At 50.2% G+C, this 12,942-nt stretch overlaps 1 protein-coding gene and 1 long non-coding RNA gene across 2 annotated transcripts in view; one reads left to right on the forward strand and one right to left on the reverse strand.

Moving 5' to 3' along the window:
• LOC134761209 (uncharacterized) overlaps positions 1–10,475 on the forward strand; it is a 27,152-nt gene extending 16,677 nt beyond the window's left edge. Inside the window, exon 2 of the long non-coding RNA XR_010139532.1 lies at positions 9,809–10,475. This is a non-coding gene — a long non-coding RNA (uncharacterized LOC134761209). The remainder of the gene's footprint in view (positions 1–9,808) is intronic.
• The window catches only part of NPTXR (neuronal pentraxin receptor), a 25,500-nt gene continuing 21,005 nt past the window's right edge, over positions 8,448–12,942 (reverse strand). The window contains exon 5 of the mRNA XM_024239757.3: positions 8,448–12,822. Within this exon, the coding sequence (XP_024095525.1) occupies positions 12,598–12,822 (225 nt within the window). The 3' untranslated portion in view covers positions 8,448–12,597. The remainder of the gene's footprint in view (positions 12,823–12,942) is intronic.

Raw genomic sequence — 12,942 nt, forward strand, 5'->3', positions numbered from 1 at the left:
ATGGTCTCTATTAAAACATTATTTCCGGCCAGGTGTGGTGGCTCACACCTGTAATCTCAACACCTTGGGAGGCCGAGGTGGGTGGATCATGAGGTCAGGAGTTCAAGACCAGCCTGACCAATATGGTGAAACCCCATCTCTACTAAAAATACAAAAATTAGCTGGGCGTGGTGGCAGGTGCCTGTAATCTCAGCTACTTGGGAGGTGAGGCAAGAGAATCACTTGAACCTGGGTGGCAGAGGTTGCAGTGAGCTGAGATCATGCCACTGCATTCCAGCCTGGGTGACAGAATGAGACTCTGTCTCAAAACAAAACAAAACAAAACAAAACATTATTTCCGCCCTAATTGTTCTGTTTACTTCTTCTGGGACCTTTTCACTATGTCCCATATTAATCTTTATACCCTTTTCTGCACTTTTCATTATTTTCTCTCAGTCTTTATTCTGGGTAATTTCTTTGGGTCTTTCTAATAGAGTTCACTTCAGCTGTATCTGATCTGCTGTTAAATCTATTTATTGAGTTCATAAGTTCATTTAATGTATTTTTCAGTTCTATCATTTCCATTTGATTCTTTTTTACAGTTTACAATCCTCTGTTGAAATTCTTCCATTTGTCATCTAAAGTCCTGAACAGGCTTCCCTGTATTTCCAGCACTTTGGGAGGACAAGGCAGGAGGATCGCTTGAGCCCAGAAGTTCAAGACCGGCCTAAGCAACATGGTGAAACTCCATCTCTACAAAAAATACAAAAATTAGCCAGGTGCAGTGGTGCACGCCTGTAGTCCCAGCTACTCAGGTGGCTGAAGTGGGAGGATCCCTTGAGCCTGGGAGCCAGAGGTTGCAGTGAGCCGAGATGGAGTCACTCCAGCCTTGGGGGAAGAGTGAGACACTGTCTCAAAAAAAAGCCCTGAATATATTAATGATAATTATTTTCAAGTCTATGTCTTATAACACCACTATCTGGATAAGAGGCCCATCATGGCCTGTTTTAAATGAAACATTTTATTTCAAAATAATTGTAGACTCACTCAGTTGTAAGAAATAACACAGAGAGAGCCCATGTACCCTTTACCCAGCTTCCCTTAATGGTAACATCCTATGAGAGTACAGTACAACATCACAACCAGGATATTAACATTGATACTGTCTTATTTAGGTTTCCCTAGTTTTACTTGTGGTCGTGTGTGTGTATGTGTGTGTGTGTAATGTGTGTGTGTGTGCATGTTTGTGTGTGTGCGTATATGTGTTTGTGTGTATGTGTGTGCATGTGTATGTGTATGTGTTTCTATGTGTCCATGTGCATGTGTGTGTATGTTTGTGTGTGTATGTGTTTGTGTGTGTGTGTGTTTGTATGTGTGTATGTTTGTGCATGTGTGGGTATGTGTATGTGCATATGTGTATGTGCATGTGTATATATGTGTGTGTATATATGTGTGTAATGTGTGTATGTGTATGTGTGTATGTGTGTGCATGTGTGCATGTGTGCATGTGTGTGTATGTGTGTGTATTTGTGTGTATATGTGTATGTGTGTGTATGTGTGTGTGTGAGATTTAATTTTAGGCAATTTTATCACATGTGTAGGTCTAGTGGCCTTAAAAAAATTTTTCCCCCTCTGTCTGGATTTTCAGTCATTCTGTTTCATTTCCAGATATGTCTGGTAATTTTTTTTTATTGAATGCCAAACTTTGTGTAACAAAAATATAATGTGAGAGTTTGGATGGCGTTGTTCTCTTCCTCCAGAGAATTTACTTGGCTTCTGGCAAGCTGTTGGTGAAGAGGCAGACACCTTAATTCAATCAATGAATGGGATGCTTGGAAACTGCCATTCTGTGTGTGGGAGGGCTGGACTATTTCCCTACTCAGAGTGTGTAACCCACTAAAAGCCTGGGTCATTTACCAGAGCTCCTCATCCTAAACTTCAGTTTTTAGCTAGAAGGTCTAGTTCTCATTGTCATGTAATTTCTTGAAGATATTAACTGGCTGCTCAACTTAGCCATTTGTTAGTGGATAGGGGCCATAAGAGGAAGGCTGCTGCCCCAGAATCCAGGCTCACCTCTCTGAACTTCTCTTCTTCCTGGGATCTTTGTCCCTCAACTCTGACTTGTCTTGATACCTCTCCAATGCCTTCCTTGGATGCCTCCTTTTATTTTTTTTGAGACGGAGTCTCACTCTGTTGCCCAGGCTGGACTGCAGTGGCGCCATCTCAGCTCACTGCAGCCTCCACTTCCCGGGTTCAAGTGATTCTCCTGCCTCAGCCTCCCGAGTAGCTGGGATTACAGGCACGCACCACCACGCCCAGCTAACTTTTGTATTTTTAGTACAGACAGGGTTTCACCATGTTGGTTAGGCTGGTCTTGAACTCCTGGCCTCAAGTGATCTGCCTGCCTTGGCCTCCCAAAGTGCTGGGGTTACAGGTGTGAGCCACTGTACCTGCCTTTTCCTTGAATGTCTTAAATATGTTCTGTCTTTCTAGGTTTTCTCAGTGGGAGAGCTGGTCTGCAACAGAAATCTGCACCAGCCTTTGTTTCTCACATGAATGTTTTGACATCCTTGAGGGACTATGGGGAACCCCTTAATTACAGATCATATTGTGCAGCATTTGGGTGCTTGTTCAGGAGTCAGACTGGATTAAATTCTAGTGTTGCAGCTGGGCATGACGGCTCACACTTGTAATCCCAGCACTTTGGGAGGCCGAGGTGGGTGGATCATCTGAGGTCAGGAGTTCAAGACCAGCCTGGCCAACATGGTGAAACCCCATCTCTACTAAAAATACAAAAATTAGCTGGGCGTGGTGGTGGGCACCTGTAATCCCGGCTACTCGGGAGGCTGAGACAGGAGAATTGCTTGAACCTAGGAGGTGGAGGTTGGAGGTTGCAGTGGGCGACAAGAGTGAAACTCTGTCTCAAAAAAAAAAAATAAATAAATAAAAAATAAATAAATAAATAAATAAATATAAAAATCTAGTGTTGCCACTTCCCAGCCATGTGATCTTGGGGAAGTCTCCCTCTCTGGGCCTCAGTTTTCTTATGGAACTTGCCTCCTTGGATTAAATAAACTAATATATGTCAAGTACTCAGAGAAGTGAGTGCCTGTCACATAAAAGCACTCAATATATACCAGCTATTAGTATTCAGCAAATCAGTGTTAAACACCTACTCTGTGCCAGGGCACTGGATCTATATGGTGGTGAAAAAGACAAATACAGTCCCTTCCCTCGCACAGCTGACAGTTTATTCAGGAGGACACTCTGGTGACTTATCAATAGGAAGTTAGTAAACTACCATTGTCAAAGAGAGACTCATGCTGTGGTGAGAATGAAAAAGGATGATAGAGCAGGGTACCCTGGCAGGTTTGGTTCTAGGTTGAGCAGGGAGGGCTTGGTTCCCAGGTCTGCGGTAATAGAGGGTATGTGGCAAATGACAGAGAGTGACCAGGCAGCTACTTATGGCCAGGTGGTCAGCAAACACATCTGTGATTGCTGCATGACAGCTGAGACATGGATGATCAAAAGGAGCAAGTCTACTGAGACCTGGGGAAGGAACATTCCAGGTTGAGAGAATGACACATGCAGGTTATCTGAATCTGGCACGTTTGAGAGGCAGCAAGAAGGCCAGTGTGTCCCGGAGTGGAATGGGCAGAGGGAAGAGAGTGACCACATAAAATCCAGGAGGTGGGCAGGGACAGGATCCCAGAGGGCTTTGAGAGTCACCACGAGAGCATGGATTTTAGTTTAAGCGAACTGGGAAGCTTTGGAGAGTCTTGTCCTGTCTTGTCTTTTCCTTTTCTCTTTTCTTTTCTTTTCTCTTTTTTTCTCCCCTCCCCCTCCCCCTCCCCCTCCCCCTCCTCCCCTCCCCTCCCCTTTTCTTTTCTTTTCTTTTCAACAGTCTTGGCTATGTTGTCCAGGCTGGACTGCAATCTCCGCCTCCTGGGTTCAAGCAATTCTCCTGCTTCAGCCTACTGAGTAGCTGGGATTACAGGCACCTGCCACCATGCCCAGCTAATTTTTGCATTTTTAGTAGAGACGGGGTTTCACTATGTTGGCCAGGCTGGTCTCAAACTCCTGACCTCAGGTGATCCACCTGCCTTGGCCTTCCAAAGTGCTGGGATTACAGGTGTGAGCCACCATGCCCGGGCTGCTTTGGAGTTTTACAGAGGGGAGTGACAATATTTTGATTGCAACACGATCATTGTAGGTGTCATAAGGAGAACTATTTTTTTTTTTTTTAACAGAGTCCCACTCTGTGGCCTAGGCTGGAGTACAGTGGAACAATCAGGGCTCACTGTAGCCTCTATCTCCCAGACTCAAGTGATCCTCCCACCTCAGCCTCCAGAGTAGCTAGAACTACAGGTGTGCACCACCACGCCCAGCTAATTAAAAAAAAAACAAAAAACAAAAAACAAAAAAACCCAATATTTTGTGGAGACAGGATCTCATTCTGTTGCCTAGGCTGGTCTTGAACTCCTCGGCTCAAGCAATCCTCCTGCTCGACCTCCCAAAGTGTTGGGATTACAGGGGTGAGTTACTACTGCATCCAGCCAGAGAACGGATTTTAAGAGAGGAAACTGCATTTTTAAGAGACAATGGTGGCTTGGAACAGAGTGGTAGCAGAGTGGAGAGGAGTGAACGTGGGTTGAGATATGGGTTAGTGGTTGAGTCAGTGGGCGATGGATTGAATAGATGGGCAAGAGAAAGAGAGAAGTCAATGAGGAACCAGAATTGAGCCTATTTATTTGAGCCTATTTATTGAGAAGGGGGTGAGTGGGGTAGGGAGAGGAAGATCAAGTGCTTAGTTTTGGATACCTACATTTTGAGACTCCTATTGGGTAACCTGGATATGCAAATGTGGAGTTCAGGGAAAAATCTAGGAGGGAGTCAAAGCCATGGGCCTGGATGAGATTTCCTAGGGAGAGCGTCTAGGTAGAAAGAATAAAGAGATCCAGAACTGCGCCCTGGGGTACTGCAGTATTTAGGGACCAGGGAGATGAGGAGGCACCAGAAGGAGCCCTAGAAGGAACCGCCAGTGAAATAGAGCAGTAGTTCTCAAAGTGTGGTCCCAGGACCAGCAGCCATAGCATCATCTGGCGCTTGTTAGAGACGCAGACTATTGGGTCCCGCCCCAGATCTACTGCCTCAGAACCTCTAGGGTGGGGCCCAGAGGTCAGCGACCAGTGCTTTAACTCGCTCCAGGCGATTGTAATGCAGGCTACAATTTGAGAACCACTGAGGTGAAAGACAAACCAGGAGAGGCTGTGTTTTGGAAGGCAAGAGGATGCATTTTTCAAGAAGGAAGGAGTATGTTAGATGCAGCTGAGAGTGTGGCTAAGACAATGGCAGAGGCCTGGCCATTGGATTTTGTAATGTGGACGTTATTGTTGGCCTGGACAGGTCAGACTTCGGTGGAGTGGGGGTGTGGGGGGAACAGAGCCTCATGGGAACTGGACAAGGTGTGAATGAAAGTGGGATGAAGTGGTATCAAAACTGTAGACCTGGCTGACTGTGGTGGCTCCCGCCTGTAATCCCAAAGTAGGGAGGCCAAGGCAGGAGGATTATTTTGAGCTCAGAAGTTTGAGACCAGCCTGGCCAACATGGCGAAACCCCGTCTCTACTAAAAATATAAAAATTAGCTGGGTGTGGTGGCACATGCCTGTAATCCCAGCTACTCTGGAGACTGAGGCAGGAGAATCGCTTGAACCCGGGAGGCAGAGGTTGCAGTGAGCCAAGATGGTGCCACTGCACTCCAGCCTGGGTGACAAAGCGAGACTCCATCTCAAAAACAAAAACAAAAAAACCCCAAACCCCCAAAAAACTGTAGACCCATTCTCTAGCAAAGGGTTAACTCAGCAGGCTTGGGCTGATTGAACCCTGTGCATTCCAAAGAAAGGATTGGGCCTGGAGCAGCTCCCCAGCAGGTAACTTCTAAACCCTTGGAAGGTCCCCCCCCCCCATGAGACTATCTTTGTTTACCTTGGGATTATCTTTGTTTACCTTGGGCCATGCCAGATAATTTATGCTGACAAAGTCTTTTATGCCAAATGCCCTTGGTCACACTGTATCAGTTTGACCTCTGGAGGGGGGTCCTGAGACTGAGTAGTTAAAGTCAGTCATACAGGTGCTCCATTACGTAACCATCCCCCAGTATAGACCCTGGACACCAAGACTGGGGTGAGCTTCCCTGATGGACAAGTCTCTTGTGCGTGTGTCACACATCATTGCTGAGAGAATGAAGTGCTGTCCGTAGGACTTTGGGAGAGAACAACTGGAATCCTGCTCTTGGTCTGTCCTGGATTCCACTCTATATGCCTTTCTCCTTGGCTAATTTGCATCTATATCTTTTCAATGTAATAAACCATAACCATAAGTTTAGCAGCTTTTCTGAGTTCTGTGAGTCCTTTCAGTGAATCATCAAACCTGCGGGTGGTCTTGGGGACCCCTGATACACCTGATTTTTCAAGAAGTTTTGCAGCAAAAGGAGAAAAGGAATGAGTGACAGCTGCAGGAGGTATTGACCCAAGACGGGGATTCTGTGTAAGAGAGGAGATACTGGGGCAGACGTGTTCTGAGGCCCATCGAAATGACAAAGTAGATAAGGATAGGTTGGTAATGCAGGAAAAATGTTGTTGAGAAGATAAAGTGGAAGGGGATCCATTATATGGTGCCTCTGATAGGAGCAGTGACAGTTTATTCAGAGTAACCAGGGGAAGCCAGAAAATCTGGGTACAGTGTGGGTTTGCAGGCAGACTTGGTGGTGGGGTGATGGCGGAAGACTGAACTAATGGTTTTCTCAATGAACTAGGAGGTGAGGCCACCCTTGAGTGTGCAGAGCTGGTAGTGGAGGGCTGTAGATTGTAGATTGAGGAGAGAGGGGATATGATGTAGTCACTTTGGAGAGCAAGACCCCAAACAAGGAATGTGTACTAAGATTGCAGGGCAGGGTTGGAGATCTCTGGCCAAGGACTGAAAATGAGAGTCAGGCTGGGCGAGGTGGCTCACACCTGTAATCCCAGCACTTTAGGAGGCTGAGGCAGGTGGATCATTTGAGGTCAGGAGTTCAAGACCAGCCTGACTAACATGGGGAAACCCTATCTCTACTAAAAAAAAAAAAATACAAAAAAATTAGCCGGGCATGGTGGCATGCGCCTGTAGTCCCAGCTATTTGGGAGGCTGAGGCACGAGAAACTTGAACCTGGGAGGCGGAAGTTGTAGTGAGCCGAGATTGTGCCACTGCACTCCAGCCTGGGAGATGGAGTAAGACTCTGTATCGAAAATAAATAAATAAATAGAAAAGAAAATGAGAGTCAACACACATCAAAATCCGTGCTTTTTCACGTCCGCGTTCAATTGTGCAGGTGCTGGCACGAAGCAGGTGGACAGCAGGATTTCACCAGGGTTGGACCTTGCCAGCTGAGTGGGACAGAGGGAGATGGAATGTTTGCAAGTAAACTGGTGCAAGAGAGGATAAACAAGGCATAGCTGCCTGTAGCTTAATTTTGCTCAGTGGTAATTAAAATATTTTTATTTTAAAACAAATCTGGATTCATTCTGGAGTAGAATGAAAAAAGCGCATGAATTTTTCAGATAACTTAACAGACTTCAAATGCAGTTTCTCTGTTTTGAAGTGCCACTTCCAGGGATACCTACCCCCTGGTCCTCATGTGGTGAATCTACTCTTGTTGGAAGTTTGGGAAGCTTTGGAAAAGTCTGGAAAGCCCTGTCCTGCCGGTGTGATCCCCTGACCCCTGGCTAGCACCCTGACTTTTCACAGGGATCATTGAGGACGACATCGAACCAAGAACAGTGACAGTATTGAGAGAGTAGGAGGATGAAGCCTTTGTGCCTCTAAGATGGTGTGTGCAGGCAGGGCTGGGGACTAATCAAGACCCTCTTAAGGATGGGGCAGGTGCTGCAGGGGTGGGGTGGGGTAGCCGACCCTGATGCTGGTCTTAGAGTCCAGTCTAGAGGCCAAACATGTCAGAGGAGTCTGGGTAGTGTGGGGAAGGGAGCGGCTGAAATACAACAACCAGGGTCCCTCACCCCGGCACCCCTCCCTAGGACTTCAAGAGATGAAACACTCTGGGGGTCCAGGCAAGTGACTGGGACAGACTAGGTCCCAGGAAACAAGTCAGGGACCTGGATCCCAGAACTAGAGCACAAGATGTGGATGGGGTATTGGGAATGAGGCCGAAGCCCAGTTATCAGAACTGGGACACGTTCCATGTGGGACTTGGGTTCTTTACATCCTTCCTGCATAAATCCTGGGAAATGGGGTGTGTTTAAGCCTGGAACAGGGAGAACTTGTCAGCTGGGGGGCATATTTAGGGGCGTGTGTGGCCCTGGGGCAGTCCAGGATCAGGCGTCTCCTCTGCCCTTCCCTGTGGCCCTGTACAAAGCAGCCCCCTCCTTCCCGCCCAGCACCACCCAGGGCAGCCCCATCCCTGCAAAGAAGAGCCTCAGAGTAAACAGCATGTTTATTTTGAACATTCAAGTTTACAAAAACAAAAAGGTAACAAAACCATGACACAGATCACACACACACACACACACACACACACACACGCACACATGTTGCAGCTCATGTCAATTTATGTACAAAACAGGGAGAGGAGAAAGGGGCAAGGCTGGGGAGGGGTTGTCAGTAGGGTGCACTAATGTCACAGTGTCAGACAACTTGACATGCTCACTCACACTTAGCCTGGGCCCATGTGAGCCCCTTCCCCACCCAGGGGTTGGGGGTCAGGATGGGAGGTGGGGGTCTGGGGTGGCAGGCAGCTGGAATAAAGGGGTGAAGAGAGTAATCCCTTCTCTGGGAGAGAGCCCCTTTCCAAGTTTACTCAGACCAAGCGTGCTGGGACACACAAAGGAGGGGGGACTCAGTGCTGGGGAGAGGCTGCTGCGTCCTAGAGAGGGCTGAATGCGGTCAGAAGGCTGGGCTTAAGTCTCCCGTGTCCCGCTGGGTGGCCTTCAGGGTTGCTCCCCTCCCCGGGCTTCAGCTTCCTCATCTGTAAGATGAGGGCTTTGGCCTCCTCTCAGAGCCCTTCCTGCCCAAATCTGTGGTCCCAGGTGATGCAAAGTGGTGGCAAGGGGATCGGTCCCCTTGGGATGTTGGTGGGGGCACCACATGCCACAAGATGGGAAGATCTGGCAGATAACAGCTGGGAAGCAACTGGTGCAGGGCTTGGCCCCAAGCAAGAGTTGGAGGAGCAGCAATTTCCCTCCCCTTCCCTGCCCAGGACTCGGGAGATGCTCAGCTTCCTTTTCTTTTTTGGCTCTCCTGTGAACTCTAGCTGAGCTAGAGAAGGGCTGAAGCTCTGGCCCATGGTGAGAGGGACACATTCTCTGAAGCAGCTGAGCCCCCTGGTACGGCTTCACCAAGGGGACCCTGGCCCTGGGGCTGGCCCACACCCTGCCTCTGTTCCTTCACTTCAAGCCGTGTGGGCTGGGGAAAGGGGTCGGAACACATCTGGAGCAATGGTGCCCAGATGGCACTCTACACAGATGAGTGGGAACTTGGCCCCTGGACATAACCCCCTTTGGTTTGAAATCCGGGCTCCATCACTCGCTAGCTGATTGACACCAGGCAGATGACATCACCTCTCTGTGCCCCAGTTTTCTCACCTGTCTAACGGAGCCAAGAACGTCCTAACTTAGAACTGTGTTGTGAGATCAACAGGACGGTGCTTGTGCCACACTCACTGCAGTGCCGGACGGCAGGACAAACACGGGGTCTATCGTGGTTATCAGCCAGGAGCAGCTCAGGATGTGATTGGGCCATGTCTGACTCCTCTTTCCCTGTCTGCTTGCATGTGCTCAGGGGCAGCAGAAGATAGGAAGAGCGGGCCCAAACAGTGGTGCTGGGGAAATTTGTTCCTGTTCCTTTTGGAAGGCTGAGTGGGTGATGCGGCACGGGAACAAGGCTTGGACGTCAGAGGTCTCATCTTCACTGTGACAAAGCATAAAGGACTTGGGGTTGTGCGTGTGTGTGGGCTCAAGTGACCACACAAGTGCTGTCACCTCCTTCCTAAGACCCCATCCTTCCCCCAGGTCCTCCACAAGAGCTACCTTCTTCAAAACAATAACAGAAACACATCAAGCTTGGCGTCACTGAAATCGAAGTTCTCAATTCTGCCGTCACCCCAGCAACAGTGCCATTATGATGAGACACTTGACCCAGCACTTGGGTTAATGTCATTGGCTGTTACCGTGGCAACCTAGGTCTCAGCAGGTCTGGCTGAAAGCCCCCATCGCCTTTTCTTCCAGTGGGATTGTACTGGAGGGGCTGGGCAATCTATTTATGGTCTCAAAATGGAAAGAAGGATCTGGGCGCCGGAGGCAATGTGTCTTGGAGGACCTTCCATGGCACTGAGCCCCCCGGCCTGCAGCTCTTGCATCATGTCTCAGGCTAAGTGGCCTCAGGGAGTGGAGATAGGGAACAAAAAGGCAGGCAAAAGGTACAGTGCCCACTTGAGCCAGGGAGCATGCAGCTGCTCAGACACCTGGTAGGTGACTAGCAGGGGAGGGATGCCTCAGCTCTCTATTCTGCTGAAGTGCCCAGGGATAACTTCTTCCCCGCACTTCCTGGGGTGGGGACGCCAAGATGTTTGGGTGTTGCATAAAGGAAGATGTTCAGGTGTCATGTTGGAAAGCATCTGACCTCTCAGATGTCTACCTGCTTAGGTGTAGACTGAACTCAAAGGCCTTCAGGGGCAGGCAACATGGAAGGGGAAGAACACTGAAGAGGGAGTCAGATGCTCTGAGCTCTAGTCCTGGCTCTGCCCCATCATGCTCTGTGATCCTGTGCAGGTCACATGTCCTCCCTGAACTCCCCATTTCTCACAAGCAAGATGCAGATGTGGTGCCAGATGGGGTGGCTTTTCTCATCTCTAAGATTATTATTATTATTATTTTTTGAGACGGAGTCTTGCTCTGTTGCCCAGGCTGGAGTGCAATGGCGTGATCTCGGCTCACTGCAGCCTCCACCTCCTCAGTTCAAGAGATTCTTCTGCCTCAGCCTCCCGAGTAGCTGGGACTACAGGCATGCACCACCTAAGTGGCTAAGTTTTGTATTTTTAGTGGAGATGGGGTTTCACCATGTTGGCCAGGCTGACCTCGAACTCCTGACCTCAAGTGATCTGCCTGTCTCAGCCTCCCAAAGTGCTGGGATTACAGGCATGAGCCACCGTGCCCGGCCTGTCAGCTCTTAAGATTCTGACACTCTCTTGGGGAAGCTGGTGATGACTCAAGGGGACCAGGAAGCCATCAGCCCTTTGAGACACTCTCAGAGAGGCAAGGGTGCCAGGCTGGGGTGATCCAGAGGGAGCTGGTTTTTTACAATCCATGAATGAGGTTAGTCTGCCTTGAACCTTGCCCTGGACTCAGTCTCTGCTGACCCTAACCCATGACTGGCTTCATCCCATCCACTGCCGAGTCCTGGGATCTACCCCTGCTAAGCCCAGGGTCACCAGGGCTTTCCCCACATGTCCACCTGGAATCACAGAGAAGCTCACACCCAATCTGGACAGCAAATGACCAAAGCGAGGGCCTCAGCTCACGAATGAGAAAGGCCAGGCCCAGAGAGGGCAGGGACTTACAGAAGGCCACACAGCACATTAGCAGGGCTGGCTAGGAACCAAGGTCTCCTCCCTCTCACCCAGTGCTCTGCCCACTGCTTCATGCTTCTCCCCACCCTCTCAGCTTCTTCCTTGCTGCCCCAGGACCATGCACAGGGTAGGTAATGTGGCTCTACCAGAGGTGGGGTCTCCTGGGCCATGAGGCCTCTACCTTAGGGCTGCTCCCAGTCCAAGCTGAAGTGGCCCAGGTCCTGTCCTTGGCATGGAGGGAGAGGGATGACTATACCACTGGCCATCACTATGGGTGAGCACAAGGGGTGACTGCAGCCCTTTGGCCTGCTGGGGTCTTTGTCCCCTTCCCTCCAGGCTGGAGCTGGGAAAGGAATGTCCTGGAGACTGAGATGGGGCTGGGCCAGGCACGGAACCAACATTCAAACCGCTACACACAAAGAGAGGAGGAAAGAGGAGGAAGAGGGAGGCATGGGCGGGGTGGGGGAGGCTCCATCGAGATCCCACTGCCCTTGACTGGCAGCTGGTGGAAAGAGAGAGGAGGGTAAGTCTAACCTCTGATGTCCTCGTCATCCCCTTCTACAGCCTGTTGTGGCCCTGAAGGGGAAGACACTGGGCCTCTTGCATGGGGGACAAGGGGGCGGGCGGCCACCCCCACCACTGAGATAGTGGGGTCCCCCCTCATACACAACCCTACCCTACTGGGGGTGCTGCCAGAATTAGTGAAATCAGATGCAATTGATGGGCAGGGAGGGGTGGGGTAAGAGACACTCCAGTGCAGTGCCAGGTGGGCAGGCTCCCACTGTTCACTTGAGACTCTCCTCCCCACTCGGGTGGGGACAGGGGACACACTCACAGGGCAGGGCATTCTGGAGGTGTGGGTACAGGTGAGGGGAAACGGGAGGCACAGCCAGGAGTGGGGCAGGAGGGAAGGCCAGTGCGTGGGCAGGCTGAGGAGGGAATATGACCCCCCTCAAGTCCCCAAAGTGGCAGGCAAGGGAGGGGCCCTGGATGAGGTGGCCCCTCATGCCTTGGCCCTCCCCTTGCAGACATCGAAGGCAGTCTTCGTTGCACCCCCAAAGGCCTCCACCAACTTGTCTTCCCAGGGAAGGACATTGCCCAGCAGTGGCGCGGTGCAGTTGGCAATGCCCAGGACCTGGGCTGGTGTCAGGGCGTGGTCCCACAGGTTAAACTGGGCAATGTCACCGACAAAGGCCTGGGTGGCATCAAACCGGCCGCCCAGGGTATCCTGGGCCAAGACAGCAGTAGAGAAAGGAGAGACATGGAGTGAGGGAGCAGAAAAGACAGGCAGGCTGGCTCACTCAGGCTCTTGTCCCCGAGGAAGCTCCACCTTCAACCCCACTGAAGC

The sequence above is a fragment of the Pongo abelii genome, chromosome 23 (assembly GCF_028885655.2).
Source record: "Pongo abelii isolate AG06213 chromosome 23, NHGRI_mPonAbe1-v2.0_pri, whole genome shotgun sequence".
Taxonomy (NCBI): Eukaryota; Metazoa; Chordata; class Mammalia; order Primates; family Hominidae; genus Pongo; species Pongo abelii.